We start from the raw sequence: 26315 nt of genomic DNA on the forward strand, positions 1-26315 counted from the left end.
TTAGCATGATGAGACCCTGAGAGTTTAGAGAAACATCCACAGAATGACTGACAGGGAAACAAAATTCTCTGTAATTTTGGACCGTGGTTATCAAAAGGGTGTATAGAGTTTTCTTATTGCTAAACACAAGTTTCCTTAATATGACATTAAATTACGCCCAACGGATTAGTAAAGATTTTTGTAAAAAGACATTTTTCTTCATTAACTTATATTTAACACAATTAGCACTGTTAATAAATGCTTTTATTTATTATTTTGTCTTGTGATTTCCAATGATTGTTTAGATTTTTAACAAAAACTTTAAGCTTTTTCATTTGTTTAACTCAATTGAATTTTAGAATATTTTTTGTCATTCAGAAATACATTTTTCTCAAATAATAGACCTGCCAATATCTTTAATGGCAGTTTTAGTTATTTATTTTGTAAGAAAATGTCTCTCCTTCAGTGAAAATGTTTAAGGTTCTGTATAACGCGTGGAGGTTCTTTTGTGCATCTTCTAGAGACAGAAACCCAATCGGAGTGTGTTTTATTTAAGTTTTTTATTTTTATAGAGCACTCTACAGATTTTCCGTGGAGGTTTAACTAAAGGGATAAACAGGCAGGGATGGGAATTAACAGCAAAAGATTATAGTGAAATCAAAGCGCTGAGCAAAGTTACAAATTGGAGACACAGGAAAGATTGTTAAAGTCTTACAGCTGTTTATTGTAAATAAGTGATGCGATTGGTGCTTTTGTCTCTGAGTGGTACTCCTATTGGATGTTCCTGCATAATAGGTTGTGGATGTTCTCCTGTATCTGTTCTAGAAGCTCTAAATGTCACAATCATGAACTGTGCTTAATCTTGATTAGTTTTTGGTTTAATCATGAACAATGTTTTTTTCTTGATTAGCTGTATCATTATCAATATTTTTATGTATTTATTCCAGCTTTATCAGCCCTGAACATGTGCTTTGTGACCTGAAGTCTCAGATATGCCTATCTGGACTGGATTCCAACACTTTAATGTATTCTAAAAATGATTTTATGATGTCTTGATCTGTGTGTGATTGTGACAAATTGTGTGTAAGTCTGCTTGTTTTATTTTGGAAAGGGTCGTTTTTTTAAGTTTGTACTACTGTGATCTATGTAAAAAATGTAATTTAAACAAAACTTTATGAATAAAAATCCGCCATCTTCCATAGTTCTGAGATTGTGTTGGAAGTAACACGAGGGAGAGGTTGCCTCACCATCAGCACACTGCTCGTGTTGCCATGTTGTTCAGGTTGCCATGTTTGTGGAAATTCCGGAAATCAGGCAGGGGAGCTAGCGGTGCTTTTCCCTTTGCCTTTTAGCTTTCCTGGATAGTTCTGCCTGTTAACTTCAAGCGGGACCAGCCAAAGGTAGATAAACTTTAAAGCCACACTACTCATACATTTTTAAAAATGTCTCACATTCTTGATAAGAAGAAGCAGCAAATTTTTTGTTTGCTAGTTTTATGTTGTTAGCACTTAACGTTAGCTTGCTAGCTGCTAATCTAGGTGGCTAGCTGCTAATAGCCTAGCTTTCGCTTAGCTGTGAGCAGCCACATCTACATTTAAAAAAATGCAATTGTTGTTTAATTTAAAGTATTTGTGACATTCTGTATTATCAAATTGTGTTACTAAACGAGTTATTTGTTTTTTGTTGCTATCACAGAGCTATCATTAAAGTTGTAGTTAGCGGCTAGCTCTGTGAGGTGCAATCTTTTTTTTTAGCTACTACTACTGCAGGGTTTTGCCTCCCTTTTGAGATCCCCCTCCACCCCCCAACTATCTGGGCATCTCAGACACAGATGAAAAGACCAGTCTGTGTGACATTTTGCAAGAGTAAATGTGCCATTTTCATTGTTAAGTAATTGTGTGGTCTGGCCGTTCTGCGTGACGGCTAGCCAGCTGATAGATAGCACTGTCCTGCTCTTTGGACAGACTGCATGATCAATATTATTTGTGTCCAGTGTCTGTGTGAGGTCCTGGAGTTCTAGTGATGGGTGTTTTCTGAAGAAGGAACCTTCACTCTAGTTCAGAGAAGGCAGCAGCAGGTTTAATAACAGCTCTTTATTTTTAGCAGTTTTTTTTTTTTTTTGTCTCCCAGCAGTCATTCCGTGGGAATTTGACGTGGCAGGCAGTGTTTACATGGTAAAGTGTTAGTGAAATAAAGGTTTACACATGCTGTTCATCCAGCTCCTGCTTCTCCTCACTGAAACAATAGTAAGGTCTGTGTTCGCGGGTTTTCCGCCGCGGGTTTTATTTTGAAAAACAAAGGTTGGAGGTCGCACAGACAGAGACATAAGCAAACAGTAATTAGTAATTGCTTTTATCTAAATGCTTTTCAGCGTAAAAGTAAAGATGCAAATTCTCAAGATGAGGAAAATTCAATGTAATCTGTATTTTCTTGGAATAGACAAGAAACTGTTTTGAGATCATTTTTTGTGCTAATAACATGATTCTGTTTGTTCTGCTGATACAGATTAAATTTAAAACTCAGGCAACCCGCGGGTAATTCCAGAAAGCAGGTTATGCTAGTTACCACGGTCAGTTTGAGGTTAAGGAAGGAGATAACATCAGCTTTTTGTTCCAAAAATGGAGGTATGTTTCAGAGTATGTCAAGTTGCCATAGCAACTCATGCTCTGAACATAACCTGGTCTGGAGCAGGTTTAGTTGAAGCTTAGTTTGTTTACAGAGAGGTGAAGCAGCATGACGTGTCCATTTGAAGATGATTTAGTGGATGAAGAAGCTCAGATAATACTTTTTCTACCATATAAGACCACATATGGATGTTGGAAAATTAAACTATTTACATTGATCTAACTTAATTATTTGCTTCAGTTAAGATAAATCATTTTTTTAGTTCAATCAACTTAAAAATAACACGTAGTTATCAGACAGTTATTTTACTTTCATTCAAATTAATTCAATTAAGTAGGTGTAACTTTGGTGCTGCTGTTAGATCGGCACCGCAAGGAATTGTGGGATACCATTCCCTTTGCCTGTCTGGACAGATTTGGGTTTAAGTGTGGGTTTTTGACCAAATGTGTTTAGTTGTTTAGCTGTTTTACTGTGTTTTAACTAGTTGTGTAATCCTACTATTTTTAATTCTTTCTGCACCATGAGTGAGAGGATGATGAGATTATTTATTTATTTTATTTATTTAGTACAACAATATAGTATAAGAACTGAAGTCAAAGTCAGACCAAGATAAATGCATACATTTGTCATATTGCAAATCCATATTAAATCATTTATTTTAATATTATAAACATGAGTGTTTCTGCAGGCTCAAAGTCAGACAAATGAGAGTTCAAGAAGTACAATAAATTAAGATGGAAAAACATTTAACAGAATTGGAGTAATATGACATTTAGTTAGATAAATATGTAAATTTGAGTTGTAAAAACAATTATTGAGTTGGATAGACGTAAGAAATTAGGTTGAATAATTTTAACTAAATTACTTGTTACCCATGGAAGTAATTCATTTACGTTGGATAAGTTATATATATATTTGCGTCACAATGAAAATAGAAATGAGATAGAAACTTGAGCGTTTACTTTGTCCGTTCTTTTTCTCCAAGCAGAATCTCTCTATTACTTTTTTGATGGACGTATAATCTTCATACGGCGTCATTATAATCTCAGACTCCGTCTCACTGAAGTGTAGCGTTCTCTTTTTTTTCTCCACGCGCTTCCATGGTGACTCCAGAAATCGGCGATCCATTGAGAATGTCTTTATGTACCTGCTGTGCACGTGCATTAACCCAGGGTTACCAAGTCGAGTGTAATTACACTAACTCATAACCGGTCTTTTTATTTTTTTTTTTGAGTTACAGGCTTATTTATTTTTATATACCAAGGAGCCTCCTTTACAAAGTATATCAGATAATTCTCGAGGAAGGTGATCCAGATAAGGCTGCCACGTCTTGTTGAAAATGTCGGAGTTACCCTTTATATCCGGTCTTTTAAAACCGACATACCCAGAGTAAGAAAGTTCAGGCGGATTTCAGCCAGAGTTCAGGGTTAAAGTCAGGGTAGTTTAAACATGCTTCCTGGAATATCCCCCCTGGAGCTCTGGAGCCACATTTGGCTGTTTTACTCCACTTTGTGGCTCTCTGGTTAAATACAAATAAAGATTTTAATTACAAAAAATAACTAGTAAGTCAGTAGTAAAAAATGATAATAATAATATTAACTCAAACTGTATCAAACTTATTCACAAACAGTTAAGGGAAAATATGTACCGTAAATGACAAGTCCAAGGAAAACACTTTGACAGATCATTTTCACATAAAATGAGTTGGAGGTCAGTGAACACAACCAGAATTAAAGCGCACTGGTTTATAATGCAGATTTTCTATTTTTGAACACATGAAAGGATTTTACGTTCGCCTTATGGTTCAGTTAATTTGCTATGGTCCTCTGATTACCTCTGATGAATTTCTTTTGGTAAGTTTCGGGTTGAGATGCACATAAACTCTTTGTTTTTTAAACACTGCTGACATCACACGGCAAACCACTAATTTTTCTGCATTGAGATGATCCTATGTGACGCAGGAGTGTCTTTTATTTTGAAAGGAAGTCATGTATGTTAAATGGTAAACACCATTTCATTTGTAGAAAAAAAGGCTTTTTCTCTGTTTTATTTTTGCCGAAAACAAACAAACAAAAAACAATAGTTTATTAAAATAGCAACAACATAAAAATAAGTCAGTGTTATACTGAATGAAATAAGTCTTTGGTACAAAATGTCTCTTAACGTATTGAGGGTTGCAGACCCCTGGTATAACTCGTGTGTATTTGTTTCTTCTGTTGTTGTCGCTTTGGGAAAACCTACATTTTTGTGGGCGGTGCCAGCAGTGGGAGGGTGGAGGGAGTGAACAGAAAGAATGATGTTTGGTAGGTGTAGGTCTAATCACCTCTTAAAATACTCTCCCAGTTTAGATACTGGAGCTAGCCTGAAACTGCAGAGCTGACTTTGTCAGCTGCACATTTTGTCCTTTCCCGGATTGGCCCTCACGGCTTGCCCTCCTGTCGTCTAACACAGCGCTGCTGCTTCTGTACCAGGTTTCGATGGCATGGACCCGATGACGTCCAAGCGGGTGACAGAGTGATGGTCTAAGGACTCGCCGTCTCAGAGGTGCTCGCGCGTGGAATGTTGCGCTGGTCGGTGCACCTTGAAGGAGGGCCGCGGCGAGTCAACCATGCTGCTGTGGCCGTGGGTCACAAGGTGTACTCCTTTGGAGGCTACTGCTCCGGGGAGGACTATGAGACACTTCGTCAAATTGATGTGCATGTCTTTAATACCGGTAGGTGCTAAACAAAAATGCATGAATGTTAGAATTAAAGTATTTATATAGTTTTGACAGCAAATGTAATTATGCTTGTTAAGTTTTGAGACTTTTAGTAACAAAGCCAGTTTAAAGCCTGTCTGGTGTGAAAAAATGTTTAGTTGATTCCCTTTATTGTCAACATTTGTTCCATTCCACCATGTTTGTGCCGTTGCGTTTTGCTTTGTTCCGTTGGACCGACGCAGGTGCTGAAACGCTCTGACCCGATTCTCTGGTGAAAACCCAGAGTTAGTCGTTTTGCGTCGTTTGTGCGGTCGACCACCTGCTGAAGGGTTTTCCGGTTCTTCTGGGAGCTCCGTCCCATCAGCTGTTGATGGCGTAGAAGCGGTTATAAAAGACCAGATCTGCTTCTTCAAATCTGCTTTTTAATCATTTTTACATTCCTAAACTTTTCCGTCTTTACTATTTAGGGACCATTTTTCAAATTAGAAACGGTCTTAGACAGAAACAAAAAGGTTTTATAAGTTTAAAATGACTTTTAGGACGTGATTGAATTGGATCTAATTCCAAACGTTGGCTCTCTATTTCAGTGTCGCTGCGTTGGACTAAATTGCCTCCAGTGAAGACCGTAGCGCACCAGCGTGCCCGCGAGGTGCCCTACATGCGTTATGGCCACACAGCTGTGCTGTTGGAAGACACCATCTTCCTCTGGGGCGGGCGGAACGACACAGAGGGGGCCTGCAATGTGCTGTATGCCTTTGATGTCAGTAAGTAGACCCTCATCTAGCAGAGCTGTCAGGTGACGGTTTGAGGCTGCGTTTCCTCTCAGGTGCACCTGTGTGGGGAGCTGGAACACCTGCTTCTCTGTGACGGTTGTTTTACTCCCCCATTTGACGTAGACACACACAGATGGTACACGCCCAAGGTTTCAGGGACCGTTCCTGGAGCCAGAGACGGCCACTCGGCCTGCGTCTTGGGAAAGTCCATGTATATATTTGGAGGTTATGAGCAGCTGGTGAGTCCCCGCTCTGCTTTACGTTGAAGTTTGAATGGAATTCTAGGGTTGGGTTTAACCAGACTCGTCTGCTGTTTTTAGGCTGACTGCTTCTCCAATGATATTCACAAGCTGGACACCACCGCCATGGTTTGGTCATTGATAAATGCCAAAGTAAGTTCTAAGCAGGTGTGGCGCTGAGGTGGAGCGGTCCATCAGAAACTGTGCCAGAGTGTCCTTGGGCGTGGCGGTGAATAAAAGTGTACAGCATCTACTAGTCTAACAATTCCTGCACAAAGCAAAGCTGGACTTAAACCTGAGGTGGATTATTGTGCGTTTGGAAATACTTCTACAAATGAGGTCAGACTGGTTTGTTCTGGAAGCTCCGCCTTCTGGTGCAGCTTATGAAACTCAGCAACAGACTCAAACAATAAGCTGCTTCAGGGTTTGGGTTCAAAGCCCAGTTATTGGAATTTTTAGGTTCATAATAACAATTGATTTTTTTTGTTCTTTGCTCAAAATCAAAATGAAAAAAATGAATCTCGCCTTCCTGCTTATGAGGCTTTGGAGGCTAAAGATCAGAAGATTTTCACATTTTTCTGCTGGTTTTTGCGTCTCATGTTTGGAAAAAAATAGTTGTAGAGTCACGATATACCCCTCCCCCCCCAAAAAAAAAATCTGATTTTTTTCCCCCACATCAAATTCGATCTCCAATTTGAATCCCCCCCCCTTTACTGTCTTTAACAAAAATGACACACGACAGGATTTTTTAACAAAAACTTTTATTTTAACATCTCATTTAGAAGTTGGCCTGAACCTAAAACTGAATACAAAGCTGTGAAAATGTTTTTGGAGCTGCTGCTTGAGCGTCTCGTGAAGAGGAGCACATTTCTCACACTCGACAGAGTTTCTGTTTCTGCTGTTGAAACAAATTCAGCGTACTCCCACTTTTGGTAACGATGGCCTTCGAGCGGATTTTGATTCTGGTTTGATGCTCCAAGTCTGAAGTCACAAAGCCGAATCAGTTCCAGAAAACGCAGAAAAATGTTTGTTTTTGGAAAAAATCAATCAATAAAAAGCTCCTCTTTGCTGGAGAGGGGAATGCTGGGAAAATTGAACCCAGATTCTCCCCAAAATAAATCACCTTTAACAACAGCTTTGAATGTTTCCCCATCCCTAGTTTAGTGAAAGTTGAAATAATAAATTCCTAAAGATGTACACTAGGGGGTGCTGTGTACCTGATGTTATTATGCCAATGGGTAGAACAGGATTTTTGTGCTCGCTGTGAAGTCGTGTATGATGGTAGGAAACTGTCCCATGAAAGGAGGATGAACAGATTTGGGTTGTATTTTTGAGTTGATGCCCTTTCGTTCGTTCTCCTTAGAAACCTGACGCTCTCGTGACGTTCTGCCTCTTCTCAGGGTTCTCCAGCTCGATGGAGAGACTTCCACTCAGCCACCATCATAGGAGCAAAAATGTTTGTTTTCGGAGGGAGGGCGGACCGCTTCGGCCCTTTCCACTCCAACAATGAGATTTACTGCAACAAGATCAAAGTGTTCGACACGGAGACCAACTGCTGGCTGAGCACCCCCACCACGCAGCCCTCTCCAGAGGGACGCAGGAGTCACTCGGCATGTAAGACGCACACGCGTGTTCTTCCGAAACATCCAGCGCCAGCGTGTGTCGTTGATGACGTGATCATTGGCTGCTTTCTGTTCAGTTTGCTACAAAGGGGAGCTCTACATTTTCGGAGGATACAACGCCCGTCTGGACCGGCACTTCAACGATCTCTGGAAATTCAATCCAGGTGATTCACTTTTAAAAGCAGCCGTTTGGTTCAGTTACGTAGCATGAACGTGTGGGATGTTTTGGCCTAGAGCAGCCCCACCTTCCCTTCCCGTCATCCATAGGTGAGCTCTCTTCTAACACGCTCTCCCGCTAGCTTACAGCCGCTCACAGCAGCAACATCGTAGCCGTCCAGACGTCTAGTTTAGATCCAGAGTCCAGCTCAGACGAGGAAAACAAAGACGTTCGTGGATCTATTTGTTTATAAGTGGACGTATCAGAAAGGGGCGGAGCAGGGAGCTTGTGGCCCCGCCCAGCATCTTTTCTACATAACAAATATGATCTTTTTCAGGTGACTTTTTTTCATCTGCTCCTGATTCACAACGATTTCAATAAAGGAATACACAGAAATGCAATTCTAAGCTGAATTTTCTTTATCATTAGAAAAATGCTACAAGAACAAGATTAAAAACACCAGAAACAGGATTTTTCATTAGATTGAGTCTTCAAGTAGGGTGTGACATTATTTTCACTCCGAATCTGAAGAACCCTTATTCACTTGTTGAACCTAAAATGTTTGTGAGACACTAAAGCTGCAGACCCACCGATATTTATTTACACGCAATCCACTCCTACAGAGCAACAAAACCGTCTAGTTCTGTTATGTCGCCTGTATGGAGCTGTCGACAAACTCTTGTCCAAAGTTGGTCTGATGTTTAACAAAATAGTCATTACAGTTCATCCTCCCATTAAGATGCTCAGTTTTCTTAATGGTTTTGTTTTTATACAGCTCTTCATTTTTGTATTGATAAGTTTCTGTTGAATAAATCTGCTGTTTCAACAACAGTCCACTAGATGGCAGCACCTCTATTGGAGTTATAACGCTGCGTTTCTAAGGAGAAGCAGTTTGAAACTGAGGCGGCACTTGACCCTGCATGCTTTAAACAACAAGTCAGACTTTTTTAATTGACTCGACTAAACTTAAACCAGGTTTTTCCTATATTTCTATCTTTACAACCCAGTTTCCACTTTGTTTTAATTGTGTCAAACACCTTTCGGTTCATGAAGCTTTAGGGGAACAGCATCTTAAATCACTTTTCAGTCTGAACTCTCCTTTTTAATAAAATATGTTTCTTCCTCTTGATTTGGAGTCAAGTAATCAACAGTATATTTTTCATTCAATATGTTATAACAGCAAGTGCTTTCAAAATATAAGCATATGCTAACAAAATAAAAGAAATAAAAGAAAATGAGCAAAGAAAAAAAAGAACAAAAGTCAGCAGCCTAAAGAGAAAATGGAAGTACTATTTTTACAATTAAGAGCAAAAGAAGACATTTAATAAGATTGAAATAACAATAAATAAAGCATTTATCAATTATCAGTTTTTTAATAATAATATATACATTTAAAATGAGTTTATAATTGAACCAAACCATTAAATTAGGGCCATTCAGGCAGATTTTCTCATGGCATCTGGGACTGATGGGACATCGTTAGAGGGTCATTTCCGCGCCAACAGTACTGCCCACAACCCAGAGGCAAATTTCCACTGAACTCCTGCCGCTCTGCAGAGACTATGTCCTGGGAAACGACAGGTTTTTTCATGTTGCTAAACACAGCATCATCATAATTAAGAGACCGCTGGGAACGCTTTGGCATTGGGATTTTAAGACCTGGCGTCCGCTTGTGTGGACATCACATTTTGGTCAAGTTGCGTGTGAAACGGACGTTCTCACAGAGCTGTGCGTCTTGGTTTCTGGTTTCAGGAGTTTCATTTTGGCCCTCCTGTTGTCTTCATGCAGGGCTGATCTGCCTGTAAAGCTCACGCGTCGTCTCTTTTTGCCTCCTGTCCCCACAGAGGCCTTCATGTGGAAGAAAATCGAGCCGAAAGGCAAAGGTCCGTGCTCACGGAGGCGACAGTGTTGTTGTATGGTTGGAGATCGAATCATCCTGTTTGGAGGAACCAGGTAAAGTCTAATATTTGACCTTTTAGGGCTTAATCTTTGCTCAAAGGAAAACCAGGAATCGGTTTTAGGTTTACTACTTGAGTCCTTTCTTACACGATCATGTTCATTCTGAATCTATGTATTTTTGTCCTCTTTTAATCCTAACGTATGTTTTCGCTCTTGACATTATTTATTTATTTTTTTATTAGATACACAAAGCAGTTACACTCAGAATGCAGAGTTTTGCATTTTGTAGGATTCATAATAGCTGTATATTAGAAAACGGAGCTTTTTAAAACACATTTTCAGTTGGTAAAACACAAAATCTTTGGCCAAAGCGTTCAGTTGTTACAGATTCAAAAATCTGCTTTGGTTCCATTTGAAAAGCATTTTCAGAAACATGCTCACATTCCAAATTCAGCGTTGAACTTTCTGCTTAATGTTGTGGAAAGCATCATGGGTTTGAGAGCAGACCGGACCGGACTGAGGGGGCAGAGGTCGTTTCTCCCTGCTGCCAGTTCAAAGGCTCTCTACGCCGACTTTTATTACTTTATTGACTGCAACGATCTGCTGCAGCTAATTTCTTCCCCTTGCAGGACTAATAAAGGTTTTTTTCTTAATTTAAAATTACATTTGAATGCGAGGCCCGGTTATACGATTAGGAAAATCAGAGTCAAATCATAGCACAGCGCGTCAGTCATTATTTCCTAAAAAACAACATTTACAAAGCCAACATGCAAAGAGAGTGTGAAAAGTGAGCCCCCACCCCCCCATGGCCCCGTAGGAGTTGACACAGGAAGTGGCGGCCTCGTGCTTCTGATCAAATGAAATCGATGAACTCTTTATTAGCAAGTGTCACCTCCTTTATAAAACAGAGGGTGTTTTTATTCTGTTGTTTTTCGGCCTCATTCCATCTATTGATGAGGATGAAGTCTTCATTCTCCGCTCAGCGGACGTCCCAGCCGCTCACCTGATCAGGTTCCAGGTTTTCTGGCCCCACACAAACCGAGTTAGGCGCATTTATTCAGCTCTCCAGTCTGCAACTGAAAAACAAAATCATTTGTCAAACTCCAGACATGATCCTCGTTGAAATGCTGCGACTTTTCTTCAGAGAATGAATTTCTGCCCAGCCGGGTGGCTGAAAACACCAGAGACCGAAGGAGAAATCCTTTCATAAGATCTTTCTGCATCCATCCTTTATGGACAGTAAATTCCATTTCTTTATACATAAAAGTGACACAGGATTCTGAAAATCGATCTTGCAGCATTTATGATCCTCAGCCGGTCTTTGCGCTCTGGCCGCCGCAGACGGCGGTCTGCGAGGACCCCCCCCCTTTGTTGGCTGTTGGACAGCAGTGATAGGCTGGAGGCAGCGGCTGGTTAGGCGCCGCTTTGCTGTGGATGAAGAGGCCGGTAGCCGGTGGAGTAATGTGGTAGCCTCCAGTGTTGGCATGATCTAAAGTTAAGTCCTGAGCTGCTGTTATCAACAGAACTGCTGTTATCAGGGAGAACCTGATGGTTCATCAGAAAGCTGCAGATAAAGAGCTGCTTCTGTCTCCTGGCATCCTCCATGACACCGATCCAACCAAACTCCATAGTTTTTCTTTGATTCCTGAGAGAGAGTCAGATTTTCTTATGGCTGTAGGAGAATAAAGGAGAAAAGCTGTAAAAGAAAGCAGATGACATGTACTTGTGTTATTCATTGTGGAGTTTCTCAGGATGGGCTTTAAAGAGTCATGATTTCCTGTTGGGAGCAGAGAGCAAAGATGCTGAAGGGGAGTGTTGTTAATGTGATGAAGAGGACAGCAAGAAAAAAATCAAACTGTTTCTCCTGCATCCTGTTTCAGAGCCTGACGCTGGATTTGTTTGTTTAGTTTTTAAAGAATCTTGCGCAGTTAAACATTAACTAAAGGTATATTCACAAGAAAACCAGTTCTAGAAGTTTGTTTTTGCTGCAAAATGAATGTTATATTTGACGAAATGTTTCTTTTTCTTCACTGAATCAAAGTTTGAAATGAACAAGTTTAATAAACAGATCCAGGTTTTCCCCTATTTTCATTTTATTATTTTTTTATCATTGAACACTAAACAGTGAACTTCTACTTGAACAATTACATAATAATTGGGCAACTATAACCTAGATAAAACAGTTAACTGTTAATCAATAATAATAGATGATAATTACTTTGACTGTAGCTTAAGAACTATTGAACATTTTTGATAAAGTCTCCATCAAAATACGTAAAAAGGACTTTCTTCTAAAATTGTTGTAGCATAAATATGATGAGGGTTTGTATCCAGAGCTTTGCTCTTTGTAGACGGTCCCTGTGCAGCTGTCTCTCCTCTAAATCACATTCATAAATATAGAAATGTGTTTTTTCTCATTGAAATGCTATTGTAGGTTGTTGTTTTCTTTAAGACAAACCAATAGAGACACTTCCTGTCAGTTGTAAACATTTACTTAAAGACTTATTGAGCCTGGAAATCTTCCCTGGACTGTTTCTGTGCGCCTCAAACCAGAGCCCTATTCTGCTGAGCTTCATGAAAATAAAATGTCGTCTCTTTAAAGATCGCTGTTTGAAAGCTACGCATTACCGTTTGTCCGGTTGTTTTTACTTGACCCAACGGCACGAGAGCGGTTAACCCGGCTGAGAAGTTATGGCCGTCTGTCTGGGTGCAGCTGACGGATGCTTTCACGGACCGCCGTGAATTATTAGCTGGACACTTGCTTGTGTTTCTTGCGGGGGTCTTCATTCTGTTGGGCTCTCTGAGGAAATTGTGTTTAAATTTATACTCTCCGTTTGGTTTACCTCGTTAGCCGTCCCATCAGGCTGATCCAGAACAGAGCGCCCTGTCTGTTGATATTTATTTCTACTTTATGATGCTTGTTTTACTTTCTGGAATTCATCCAGGAGGGATTTATTACCGGAGCTTGAACGTTTTATGCTGCAGAGGGCCTCTGCTCTCCGAGAGCTTCAGCTTTCAACTGAATTTAGGTTTTGAGGCGTAAATCCTCAACATACTGATGTGCGGAGTTCATAAAATGAGCGTAGTTTCAGAGGAACAAAGCTTTGTTGTGTTTAATTAAAAGAAAACTTTGAGCCCGTTTGGGTTTACGGTGCCACTTTTCACTTCTTTGAGGTAAATGAGTGGATTCTGTGTGTGAGTTAATGACAGCCGGGGTGTTGGTGACAGTCTCTGAGTGCCACTTGCGTCAGTATAAACAGGCCTGCCGAACGGTGAAGAGGCGTGAAATTCTGCCCCACCTCTGATTTATGACCTCGGGGAGCGTCCTTTCCCACAGGGGGGATACTTGATCCACCTTCAGTGCCTCTGTTACACTCATTTACTGAGACCTGCTCACCCCCCCCACGAAGGACGACCCACGCATGACCAGTTCCACCTGCACTGACCTTCAACCGCGATTCCAGGCAGTCTTTAGGTGGATCCTGTATATTTTTAAGACCTCAAACAGATTTATGGAAACGCTGCTTCACATTTAAAATAAATCATGGGGGGGTTGTAGGCTGGGGATCTGGGCGGTCGGCGAGAACGTGGATGAATCCCCGGGAGCTCGGAAAAGCTTGTAAAGTGATCCAAGCGTGTCGTTCAACGTAAACGTAGGAAACCTTTTCAACGTTTGGGTTTTCATCATTAAAGATGTTTCCACGGTTCTTAAAAACACCGATCTGCACTGATTATTTAGCATGATTACTTCATTTCATAACTATTGTCAAGGAAGTTTAGTCATTTACTGTCAACAAATGTGACCATTTTTAAAAACTTAAGTCAAAAATTCATTTTTATTTAGAAAAATCAGGATTTATTGATAAATTACGTGGATCGGCTTTCTTTTATTGGAGTTTCTTGAAGTTCTCTCAGCCATAAAAATGTAATTTTGTTAGTTTAATATAAAAAAGCGTTATTTTTTTAACCAAATGTTCTCTTTCATTGCCTTGGATTAATGGAGCTCACACCAAATGCCATTGGTGGTGTGGCAGAGGCATCTACGTAGTTTCACTGTTAAGACACTATACAGACACAATCTGAGGTCCTGCGGCGTGATTTTAACGTTAGGCGTAGTGCGTCGGTCTGGCAGCAGCCCGATTTGAGCGTCGTGGGGCAATTTGGCTAACGCAGCGCCTCCAGAGTTCAGAAATCTGAACTTTGATGAAGAAGACGCATTGTGTCAACCAATTAAGAACTTATCTTTGGCCTGTGACGTGTTCAATGACGCGATCAGAGGGTGGAGAATCTAATCGTTCATTTTGTTTTGAATTATTTCCTCCTCGGACTAATGCAGAGAGACAGAAGGAGCACTGAAAGCGTCCGTCAGTCCCGGTGAAGCTCACTGTGCTGGGAGAATCATTGAATGATCTCATGAACCCAGACATGGAGACGTAATTACTGATGCTTTTGGAGAACTCTTCAAAATAAAAAAATCTGATCTCTCAGCCTCATCCGTGGCGTCCAGACGCTGAATTGATATGAGATTGAAGATGTATAGTCAACGCTTCCATGTGGCGATGAGGCAGAAAACTTTGGACAGTAGCTCCTCCCACAGCCACAGTGTGTCCTTTCAAATCCACACAAAACTGGTTTTGGAATAAAAATAGAAATGAATGGATATTTAATTCATGAAGGTTTCAGGTGAAATCATCAGTCAGATTTACAGTTTTATTGACATGTTGACCGCAGATTTACCTTTATGGACTAACAAAGATTGCCTCAGTTAGAACCAACCTTTTAGTGATAATATATTTCTTATTCAGTAATTGTGAAACCAGACGAATCTGAAAATGTCCAAACTAGGGTGTTTAAACTGTAAAATCAGGGCCAGTACCCCAGAGCAGCCCTGAGGGTACAGAAGGACGGGCGTTGTCACATCCAAACACTCGTGTCTGTTTGTTGTTTGTCTGTAGATTAGTAAAGAAAAATATGTGTTTGGTGATTTGGCCATGTGCTCCGATTGTTTTAAAGCTAGCGAGTCACTAACCAAAGGCTGTTGATTCTTTACAGTTCTCATGTGTCCGTCAGCTGGCTGTATTTGAAAAACCACTCGAGAAGACCAGACTGTTAACCATCAAGGCCTCTAACTGACAAAAGTCAAGGCTGCCGTTGGCATGAAGACACCTTCTAAAGGCCGTTTCTACCAAACGGTGGTGGTTCTTTAGATTTACATCCTCAGCAGCTTTACTTAAGGTGGAAATCATCACGGAGGCTTAATGTGTTGGCTCTGTTTCAGCTCAGTCACAGCTGAAGCTAAAATACGTTTTTTTTGTCCTTTGGGAGGGGTTACAGTGCTCTGTGCTTTGGCGCCTTTTCAAGTAATTTGCCAGGTCCTAAAATATTACACTGCCTTGCTTTTGAAAAGTCTGTCTTCCTTCCATTCTGAATAAATTGGGCCTGCACGTTCTCTGCACCGAGGCCTGGATGTGGAGCGGTTGTTTTGGTCCTGCCCCCCTCTGGTGAAGTGGCCATTTTGGTTGCATTTGCCTGAGTTTTCTCACGTGACTCAATGATTCACAGACCCTCTGGCCAAGCTGACGTCAGGTGGATGCACTAATGCCAACTTGAACACATTTTCCATTTGCACACAGTGACTGGCTAATCCCAGCGAGGACAGACGGCATGCTGACACCATTTCTATCATTAGACACCAGAAGGTTTCAAAGAAGCGCAGTTTACCTTCCGTTTCATTCACCTGGAAAGTCCTAGACTTCTGAATAGATGAGGTAACGCTGCTTAATTATCGGTTAGACTGAATGCTGTGCTTAGCACATGTGTCTTCTCCACAGCTTGAGCCATTTTCAATTTCAATTTTATTTGTAGCCCAAATTCACTACAACAGTCGTCTGGATGGGCTTTGTAACGGTAATTGAAAAAGTGAAACAAAATCAAAAGCATCATGAGTGCATAGAATTCAATAAGAAAATATGAAACTGAACTAACTAAACAGATTACCGGTAAACTAAACTGGCATCCCTGCCCTTAGACCCCCCTTCGCGGTAAGGAAAAACTCCTAAAAACACTGGATTCCGGAAAAAAACGAAGAAACCTCAGGGGTGTCCACATGAAGGAGCGATCCTCCCCCAGGACGGACAGGCGATTTAGCAGAACTTAGAGAAGAATTAACTTGTCTAACTCTACAACTACATATTTAAAGTCCAGCAGATGAGCTCCATCCAGATGGAGTTGGGGGGGACAGTCGGGGGCGCGAGACGAGCCAGAGGTAGAATCCACAGCCAGGTGAAGGAGCAGTATTATATACGGGCCAGAGACGAGGTACTTGGTCAGGTACAGGAGCACGAGGAGCTAGAAGGAGACCACATAGTAGGTAATCTCAGTGGTAGCCAAAACATCTCAGGCCAGTTTAATCCACCAGAATCTCACCATGATATTTAATCTGGGTGGTTTCAAAACAAAAATCTGTCGAGTCAGAGAAGGTCATCACTGTTCACTGATTTAGTTTGGCATTAGGAGGGTCAGAAGGCGGGTGCCTCAGTGTCTCATGTCAGACGATGTAGTACCATATCAATGATGGAAAGACAGCCATTAGGAGGCTGCAGGTGGGCGTGGCCTCTAGTCGTAAAGTCTAACAGTCAAAATTTTGGATTTAGCTCAAGCTGGCGGAAAAAGGAAATGCCTTTCTATTAGTGGGAATTTTTGAACTCTGAAATTCAGAGCTTAAGCTTAGATTGTGTCAACTTGCTAACTGAAGCTTATAAAATCTAAAGAACAAGCTACTTGAGAACTGAGTCCATGGAAAGACGCTGTAAACAACTTTCCAGATTTTGATGGCACACGTTGGACTGTCAGGGTCAAAGGGCAGGCTGCAGAAGTTTCCTTTGTCAATTGTGTGAGTGTCTGTGAGTGTGTGTCTTTGTGTTAGTATGTCAAAGATAAATCTGTCAAACAGTGAAGGCGACCCGAACAGGATATGGGGCATCCCGCACGTGGCGGGACAAGACCTTGGGCCCGCTCAGTAACTTAGTGATTTACTCTTCAAAGACAGGCTCCTGATACTATTTCATCTGCATCTTAACCCCTCTTCACCCGCCAGCAGGCTGTATACATGGGGGTGTCACTGCGTTGAGTGTCAAGCAGCAGCTCAAATAAACAGCCCGCATAGGAGACTCTTTGTGAGTTGTAAATTATCGATAAAGCGCCGTCAGTGAAACCAAAACATCTTCATGATTGGTGGGTCCTCTGTAGCACAACGTCAGACCGTCTGGACCAGTAGCGAGCTGTCTGTTGGTGTGTTAGAACAATGGCCTTCACTGACAACAAGCGTGGCATTTCAACACAAAAGAAGTGCAAAGTTTGACCAAATTAGCAGTTTCTGAAACAATTGTCTAGCAACAGAAACTCACGACAGACACAGGACAGATGATTCATGAGCCCCTTAGTGTTTCGGTTCTTCGTTGTTCTCAATTGACCTTGATGCATTTCTGCATCTGCTGTTAAAGACTGAGCTGTAACAGAAGTCATTCATTTATCCGAATGCATCTGACAGCCTTTAGCTGCACATTAAATCCTCCTTCTGATAATGTCTTGTTAAATGAGGTGAAACATTTAAAGACAAACGGAAAGCATATATCGTCTTCTACTGGATTTATTCTGTTTCATCATCGCCCAGCAGAAGTTTGTGATGCTTTGTTAGACGCCGTCATCTCTTCTGTCTAATCTGAAGCCAGGCACCCGGGGAGCCAACGGTAGTTGCGTCTCGTCCTCTGCATGGGGTTTAGGTCTGGACAGCTGCAGGTCTTAATCCAGTAAGTATCCAGTCACTGCCCAGGAGGGGGCACAGATAGCTTGGTAAGACGATGGAGACAGTAGAGATTAAAGCAACAAAATGGAATGACATCTACAGACCTGTGATAACTTCGTTCTCAAATGTTGGCTGGAATCTTAACTGCTGCTGAAAAGGTTCAGTCAGATGAAGGGGAAACTGTTGATTTCAATAGGAAACTCCATGGAGGTACTTTTGCATGGTTAAGGAATAGCTTATATTGCTTTGGTCGGTTTAAATTTGGTGCTTGGCCTCAAATGTGCCAAAAATGTGAGACTTGGAGATCTGAGAAGTGTGTTTGGTGATGGACATGTTCCCTCTTCACAAACAACCATAACCTGCTATTATTGTACAGGACCACATTTTTGGTTAGAGTTGTTGTTAAGGATTTGAGAACTGAGCTCTGATCATTTTAAAGTGTTAATTATGATGATGCCGTTTTTAGACAAAATCTAAAAACCGATGCATCACAAACTGGGATCAATATCAGATCCATCCAGCCCTGCAGTTTGAATCCAGATTCCAGCTCAGACCAGGAAAACAAAGACGTAGATATAAAGAAATACTCAGAAATGCAATTTTGGGCTTAATTTTCTTCATACATGTCCATCATCAGAAAAATGCTACAAGAACGTGTTGAAAACATCAAAAACATTTGATTCAAGCTGGTCTTTTTATATCTAACAAACTCACAAGTTTACTTTAAAGAAAAGAGTCCCATTGCTGATGGACAACACTTTGTTCAGAAGAAGTTCAACAGAGTGAATTAGACCTAAATAAACAGTTCATCTGCTGGATTAATGGATGGATTTCATGTGTCAAAGATGCTAAAGAGGATTTTCTCCAAGCACTGTTTTTCCGGTTAGTACACTACTTAACAATATGATATACGAGTCCACCTGAAGCGATTCAATGCACGGCTGGCCATGGTGATAAGCTACCTTACAGGAAGTTGTAGGACGTAATGAGTTCCTGTGAGTTATAGGTTTCAGCTGGAGCATTTCAGCTCAGAAAGCGGAGAAAGGAAAAGGATGCAGATCGTATCACTACTTTAAGGATGAGGATATGCTCAATGCAGAACCTGAACAAGAAGAGAATGTAGGGCCGATGATTGGAAAATGTGTAGTTTATGACTTTGTTTTAGTCTTTGTTTCTCCATCACTCCTGTTTTTCCATCAGTTCCAGGGCTGCGGTTCTCCAGTTTGGAGATAAGACGGAGCAGACCGTCCATTGCTGGCAATTAGGTGATTAGACGCCCTCATTGAGTGTTGTTTGAAATAGCATCCAGTGTTTTTTTTAGTGGGGGGAGCGGCATCACTTAGGGCAGCTCTTCTGCTGTTCTGGGGGAGGAGCACTTTCACACACGCAGTGATACTTTGCTGATCAAGTAACAAAGTGGCCCCTCAAACCCCAGGATCCCACATAAAGTCGCACACTGCGACGTTCCCGCTTCCATCCTCGGCCTCCCACCATCCCCGCGCTGCTTCTGGTGGCGTTAGAGTCCACTTCAGCCTTTCCTCCTTTGTGGAACCAATAAAGCATCACCCTTCTCTAGTGCCTTGCTGACTTTCACACCCCGGTGGACATTATCCATGAGAGAAAACTCTTCATTTTGCTCCTTGTGAAGCATCCTCTTATCAGCACCTTTTCACACATCAGTCCATTCCCTCTCTCCGTGGGATCCTGCACAGGAGCTCCTCCAGTCAACAGTAACCCAGACATTTCAATAAACCCATCTGGTCACTTCCATTAACCAGTTGAATACTTTTTTCTGCTAAAACGGGTTCACTGTCTGCAGTTTTAGGGCTAAAATATTTTCTAGAAAGTAAGAAAATGGTTTTAACATGGGACGATGAACGTGTAGCGTTATCATCACAGGAATTCCTTCAAAGTAAAAGTCTGGTTTCTACGGGAGCGTCATTCTGAGAACTTTCAGCTTAGTTTGTGTGGAAGTGGAAACTGTTGGTTTCACAACCTCAAGTGGAGATTTATTTGTCTGGATTGCTTTTTTTGTCGTCGCGGTTTCACTCTCATCAAAAACATCAGCTCGTTTATCCAGCAGATTTCATTTGTAGAGCTATTTTGATCCAAACTATAGTAAAAATCATTTGAAACAGATTTTTCTAACTTCTTAATTAATTAATTAATGTTTTTAATTTAAAAAAATCAAAGTTAGATTAGAAGATCCTCCTTTTAATGGTCTTTATTAAGACTCTAACCCTGGAGAACCAACAGGGTCGAATTTGGCTGATGTTTCGTTTTTCATTTTACATTTTTTCCATTTTCTAAATTTGACTTTTTAAAAATGTTTCTTAATGTATTTGTTTGGCCACTGTTAATTACTGCTACCCAAGGTGAACAAACAAACAGGAAATGGTCAAATGAACTTTGAAAGCCCAGAAGGAAGTTGTTCTTGGTTTTCCAGGGGTAACTTCCTGTTTCTTGCTTTGACAGTAAAGTTTTAGCATTAAAGTTGAAGGTACTCCGATGAAGGCTCTACTATAAGCCGAGGTGGCTCACCTCCTGGGGCCAAGGGGCGTAATGACTTCCCCAGCTGGCCCCCTGGGACGGCTGCGCTCGTGCTCAGCACCTCTGCTGCCTGCTTCAGGTCGGCACCGTGTTTGTTTAGGGAAGATTAGCAACGTAAAACCCTTACAACATCCTGAACATGCAGTGAAAGGGAGATGCGATGGAGAGGACGGCAGGAAGGAGGAGTAAAGATGGACGGCTGACGGGACACTCGATTGGATTGTTTTCTTAAGTGGAAATAAACTACAAAAAAGTACTAAATTAGAAAAAGATATGGCAAAATGGCAAGCAAGGTTTTTTGTATTTACATCATTGATAAAATAGCAATTGGATTTAGTTGTCAGGTTTAATCAGTGGTTATCAAACTTTGGACAGGATGTTCATGCATTTAATGAAACGTGCTTCTTGTATGTCCCACTCCGGCCATCTCCTGTTCTATTTTCAAAGCGTTCCTGGTTGTCTTTTACTCAAACGGATTTTTGTTGTTGCTAAAATTGAAAAAATAAATAAATAAAAAGCCCATTTTAGGACATAGCTTCTGCAGAGCAGAAGGATTTCATTAGAAATTCACCTCCAAAACCACGGACACATCAGGAATGTGTCACACAATTCCGCTTTGTGCTCAAAATGTTTTGGGTTGCTCCAAAAAAAGTTTGGCTCCCGGTTTCGGATGTTTCATTTGAACACTCTGGACCTGTTTTTTCTTTTTTTCTCGAAAGGTTTGAGATTGAAAAAATAGCCCGTGTTGGTGTAAAAGTAAAGGTTGGACGTCTGTCTTCACGGAAAACTTCATAAAGATGCTATTTTAGTCGTGCTTTGATCTTTGACTGTCACACATTTAAATGAGAACAGCTCAAAATGAGGTTTTATGAGGAAGATTACAATAGAAGAATTAATTACAGGTCAGGATTAATTAACCGCACACAGAAATGAATTAAAAACGGCAAACGCTGGCTTTTTGTCAGACTGGGTCTTTAAAGATGTTTAGTTTAACTGGCAAGTGTCAAAGCAGCTCCACTCCCATGAATACAACAGGACTGCCAGGATTCCAGTTTCAAGTCAAATGAAGAATTCTCCAGGTGGGACACAGGTGCAGCAGGAAACAGATGTGCAGCGATATCAGTGGCTGCTCGGGTCGTAGCGACTATCAGTGGCGGCCAGCTTGCTGTCTGGCTGCAGCGCTCATTTCCTGTGAGCTCAAATCATGCCGGTCTCTGATAAGGGGAGCGGGGCGCCGGGTGAGCTGCCAGAAAACTGACAGCAGAGCTTAGAGATGAAAGAATAAGACGATGCTGTAAATTCAATTCATGCTGTACTGTTGTGTTCAGCAGGAATGTTAAATGCTGTGTGGCTCTTTCTCCTCCAAGCAAACAGAACAAGCTACCTCATAAAGTTTTTTTTGTTTGTTTGTTTTTGCCAGCCCCTGTCCAGAGCAAGGAATGGGAGACGAATTTAACCTCATAGATCATTCAGACTTGTATATTTTAGATTTCTGTAAGTACTTCATTTCATTTTTTAACTGTTTTTAAGCTTTTTCTGCAGATCACAGCTCAGGATGCAAAGAAAACAAACCTTTTTTTAAAAGCAAAACTAAACTTTAGCTGCTGTGAGTAAATCAGCAGTCACTAAGCAGAGGGTGCATCCGTTGGATGGAGGACCTAATATGGTCGTATCCTGTCAGCAGGGGGGAGTTACGGTTTGTGTAGGTGGGTTTTCACTGGGACTGGCAGTACCCTGTGGCATCCCCTGTGGCATATGTCACATGTGCCCCCACGGCTCATCCCTGAACATATGGTGGAACAGCCATGACGAAGACAATGAAGAGGAAGCTTGTAGGTATTATTAGAGAGCAGGTCTCTTAAGGAGATTATTGGCCCTGCATCTCTGTGTTTGTGAAAACAAAAAAACTATCCACAGGAATCACTTTTAGATCCCAATAATCCATTTTCTGTGGTAAAAAACCTTCTCATGTAAGCATCCTCAGGTCTGATCTGCTCGGGAGCCTTTTTGAATTCCCACGGCTAAAAATTGATTTTCTTCTCATGGGTATAATTAGTGACGATGACTCACCGTGTTTTCTTCTCTTTCAGGCCCTAATTTGAAGACGTTATGCAAAATAGCTGTTATTCAGTACAGTCTGGAGCAGTCAGGACTCCCACATGATATCAGGTCAGACAAACATCCTCCTGTCATTACATCCACTTTGTCACACAACTGATACATTATGCTTCTTTATTCTCTTTGCATCACAAATGTCTTTGTTTGCGTCACAAATCTGAGCTCATTTGAGAAAAAAAAAGCTAATTATGGCTCATTATGTCCCATTTAGCTAGTGTCCTAATGTAATGCCTTTATTGTTGTCCTGGCTGAGCTAATAGACTCGAACACAGAAGAATGTGAGGAAATTGCAGAGATGATGCTGTGTGATGCAAAGAAGGGAAGAGCCAAACAGGAAGAGGCTGGAAGCTTCAGCCGAGGAGTAAACCACAGCATTCATCCTGCTTTCAGTGTTTTCCTTATAAACATGTCACTACACCTGCTGTCAAAGTCATAGTAGTAAAAACAGAAAAAGAAAACATCACCGAGTCGTCGATGGTCGCTTGAACTTTTCAAATCCAGTTTTATGAAGAGCTTTTTTCTGATCAGCTTTTCCCAGTTCCTCCAGGATTTTGTTTTCTTCCCAACTTCTCCAAATGTATCTCAGGATTGCAGCTTCGCTGCACCTTTATGGGGTTTTTCCTGTTTCCACGAGTTCAAAAGGTCCTCACTCGTCAACAGTTACTGCAGCGCTTCTGCTTAAATTAAAGAGAAAGTGACCATTAAAGGAGAACTGCAGGAATCCTCAGCATTTTTTGTTTGCATTTCAAATGAATCTCTTTTAAATGCGGCATTTAGTAGAAAAAAAAAATGATCTGAGTTTCTGTCACAAAAATAAGCAGTTTTAAAGCTGTGACCTCTGAGTTTTGGGCGGGACAGATGGCGTGGAAGCCGTTCCTCCCCTGAGAGCTCTCTGTTTACATGCTCTCCCATTAGCTTACAGCCCCTCACACCCCCGACCTCCTAACATCAGCGGTGCAACAAAAACGGCGAACTACCTCAGATCTATCCATCCGTCCAGTTCTGATCCAGATTCCAGCCCAGACCAGGAAAACAAGGACGTTGATGGATGCATCAGAAGGGGGCGGGGCAGTTTGTGGCCCCGCCCAGCGTTTATTTTTAACATCAAAAATACAATCTTTTCCTCGTCTGCTCCTGATTCACAATGATTTCTGTGCCGTTTTAAGTTTAATTTACTTTATCGATGTCCTCCATCATGAGAGAAATGCCACGAAAACAGGAGAAACCCGGATTTTCACCACAGCGGCTCTTTAACTTCCTCCCTCTGATGCCGTTTAGTTGCGGGTTCCATTCCTGGAGTTAAAGTGTGTTTCAAACCGAAAGTATTTCTTTACACGTCAGTCTGACGGAACTTGATACTAATTACTCCTCTTAACCTCATCCCTCTCAGACCGCCACCGCCACCTTGCGCCCCCCCCTGCTGTGATGTTTGCAGTTGTGTTTTTAACCCTCGGAGGGTTTTCAGGAGGGGGTCACAGGACTCTGGTTAACTCCCTCTGCCCCCTCAGTGCTGCCCAGCTCCGACGCCAATCCCCCCCCCAACACAAAGAGGGCTCAAAGCAGCAAAGAGGGAGTGAGTGTGAAACCAGATCCAGAGATAACAATCTGGAGCTCGACCTCTGACCTGTCATCAGGTCAGCCCCACCGCCGCTCGTCAGCTCCCGCTCCTCACGATCACGTTACAGAGCTCGTCCTCGGCTCTTCACGTGCACGCGTGGAGGGAGGGGGAGGGGGGTCCCAGCCGCAGATCACTCCTCAGATATTTCCGTCTGTTTCTCTGTGATGTGAACATTCCAATCAAAGACCAAACCGGAGGAACATCTGCTAAATGATTCTTTTGTCTGTTACTCCAGGTGGGAGCTGGCTGCCATGACGACCAACAGCAACATCAGCAGACCCATCTTCTCCTCACACGGGTGACAAAGTCAAAGCAGGTCTCTTTGGTTTTTAGGCAAATGAACTTTAAGGGCGACTGTCCGCCGCTGCTCCGGGTCTCATTTTCTGTCCAACGTCCTTCACATCAAAACGTCTCGCTGACCAAACGTCACGACTTCCTCCGTGGCCCCTCGCCACGCCTGAAGGTGGTTCCTACATCAAAACCGCTCTTTCCAGCCTCTGCAGAGATCTAATCAGCCTAGGATAATCAGAGACGAGGCGGGACGTGAAGCCAAAGCTCTCAAGGAGAATCATCAAGATGTCCACCTCCATGAAGACTGTTGTCCATCTTCTGCTGCAGAGACTGGTCTGTGTTTGATCCCCATCCCTAAAACCTCCCAGAACCTCATCCCATCATGGAAGACACGCCGCTGCTCTGGACTTTACGGCGACTCGCTGCCTGCCTTGTCAAAGACTCGAGGCCATCTACCTCCCTGGAGCACCCGTCACCGGATCTGTGGCCCCTCCCACATTTTGAACACCTGAACACCACGGAGACGGTTCCTCCGATGCAGAACGCTGCAGCTTCATCACTTTTGTCACGCTGCGAGTTTTACTGTCAGTGCCAAAAATAGCAAATGTGGAGGAGAGTGTGAAGTGTGCCCAAGTTTAGCTCCTTTAGTTAGAAAATCCATCACATGTAATCATTTTATAATAGACAATCCCACAGAGCCCGTTTACTGGCTGAACGACTGAAGAAACGGCTTTGGTTACGCGTCTGCTCCAAGAAAACTAAAGCTGAAGATGTTCTTAAGGGCTGGTGTCTCATAAAACCCCAAATGTGGAAGTTTTTTCAGGTAAAGATGCTGTTAAAAACGACCGTTGTTGCATTTTATAGAAATTGTGACCTTCAGGACTTTGCACTGGCAGCTTTGATTTGAAACGTTTCCCTCAGAGACTCTGGATGCAGTCAGATGGAAGCTAAAGGGGTTTTTTTTTGTTGCTTTGATCCTTCTGGGCTTTAGAGACGAGAGCGGATCTGAACCCAAAACAGAAACCCAGATGAGACCGGGGGACTTTTCAGAGCAGACCACTCTCTGGGATTCGAACCACATACTCGTGAACTTGGCCTGCAGTCAGCTTTGGGGACCCAAATGTCCTTCCACTCTCTGGAACAGTCAGCAGGACTCCTCCCGAACATCAGGATCTCATCACTGATCAGTGTTTACTAAACAGAGGGAGGGGAAGTGATGCGTTCATGGCGGCGGGCGCCGACCGCTGCACATCCGGCCTTTTGGCACATCAGAGACTTTTGACTCAGGAGTTTGACCCCAGAAGTAGGAGCTCTGGTGAGGACCGTTCAGGATTTTCCTCCTCGCAGAGAGAATGTTTAGCAGAAAGCAGATCCTCACCGACTGGCTTCAGAAAGATCCTCTTCCTAAAGCTCTCCGTGGATTTTCAGTTCTTGATCCCCATGACGAGTTTCTGCAGCTTCACGTTCACGAGAACCAAAAACCACATCTGTAGAGGAAGGCAGACGAATGCATCCGTGACTTCATGGATTCTTCTCTGGTTTCTGTTTCTTTTGAAGGCGTTTGGGCTACTGATGACATCACCCAAAGGGGAGTTCTGTTGAATAAAGTTGGTCCGGACTTTCTGTGCAATATTCTTTTTATGCTGTATCAATAAAAAACCTGCAACATCTGAATGCGGCTGCGACGGCGTCCGTTATCGATCAGCGAAGCTGCTTCCGATTGCTTTACCTTCTGTTTTTATATTTTAAATCCGACTTTTGGGCGGAGCAGCAGTTATCTGCTGCTTTAACCCTTGTGCTATCTTAGATGACCCCCCCCCCCTTCCATTGCCATGTTCTCCCTACCATGACAAAGGTGGATAAAGGTGGAAAGATTTCATGTAATCCATGGACACCAGTGAAGATCACAAATCATTGAAGTAAAAAGGTTCAGAGCACTGTC

The 26315-nt window shown here is 42.1% G+C and overlaps 1 protein-coding gene across 5 annotated transcripts; it reads left to right on the forward strand.

The window, feature by feature from the left end:
* The first annotated feature begins 1244 nt into the window (after window positions 1-1244).
* Window positions 1245-26047, forward strand: klhdc3 (kelch domain containing 3). 5 transcript variants are annotated; one of them, XR_002291894.3, is made up of 12 exons: window positions 1245-1379; window positions 5076-5317; window positions 5890-6066; window positions 6199-6314; window positions 6396-6467; window positions 7715-7928; window positions 8014-8100; window positions 9938-10046; window positions 18997-19061; window positions 21767-21840; window positions 22437-22515; window positions 24318-26047. XR_002291894.3 is itself a non-coding variant. In XM_004077487.5 (11 exons), the coding sequence occupies exons 2-11, from the start codon at window positions 5164-5166 to the stop codon at window positions 24382-24384; spliced, it is 1149 nt and encodes a 382-aa protein (XP_004077535.1). In that variant the 5' UTR covers window positions 1245-1379; window positions 5076-5163; the 3' UTR covers window positions 24385-26047. The 5 variants fall into 5 exon arrangements, 3 of the variants coding, with proteins under 3 accessions (XP_004077535.1, XP_020565435.1, XP_011483024.1); XM_004077487.5 differs by lacking the exon at window positions 18997-19061; XM_011484722.4 differs by lacking the exon at window positions 18997-19061 and having other exon boundaries at window positions 1248-1379; window positions 5056-5317.
* Window positions 26048-26315: the final 268 nt, after the last annotated feature.

The sequence above is a fragment of the Oryzias latipes genome, chromosome 15 (genome assembly GCF_053564925.1).
Source record: "Oryzias latipes strain Hd-rR chromosome 15, Olatipes_Hd-rR_3.1".
In the NCBI taxonomy this organism is placed as follows: Eukaryota; Metazoa; Chordata; class Actinopteri; order Beloniformes; family Adrianichthyidae; genus Oryzias; species Oryzias latipes.

Coding starts and splice junctions, on each gene's coding strand:
- klhdc3 (XM_004077487.5), top strand. CDS start 5,164: ATGTTGCGCTGGTCGGTGCACCTTGAAGGAGGGCCGCGGCGAGTCAAC. Junction 7,929..8,013: donor ACGCAGGAGTCACTCGGCAT/GTAAGACGCACA, acceptor CTTTCTGTTCAG/TTTGCTACAAAGGGGAGCTC. Junction 21,841..22,436: donor CTTGTATATTTTAGATTTCT/GTAAGTACTTCA, acceptor CTTCTCTTTCAG/GCCCTAATTTGAAGACGTTA.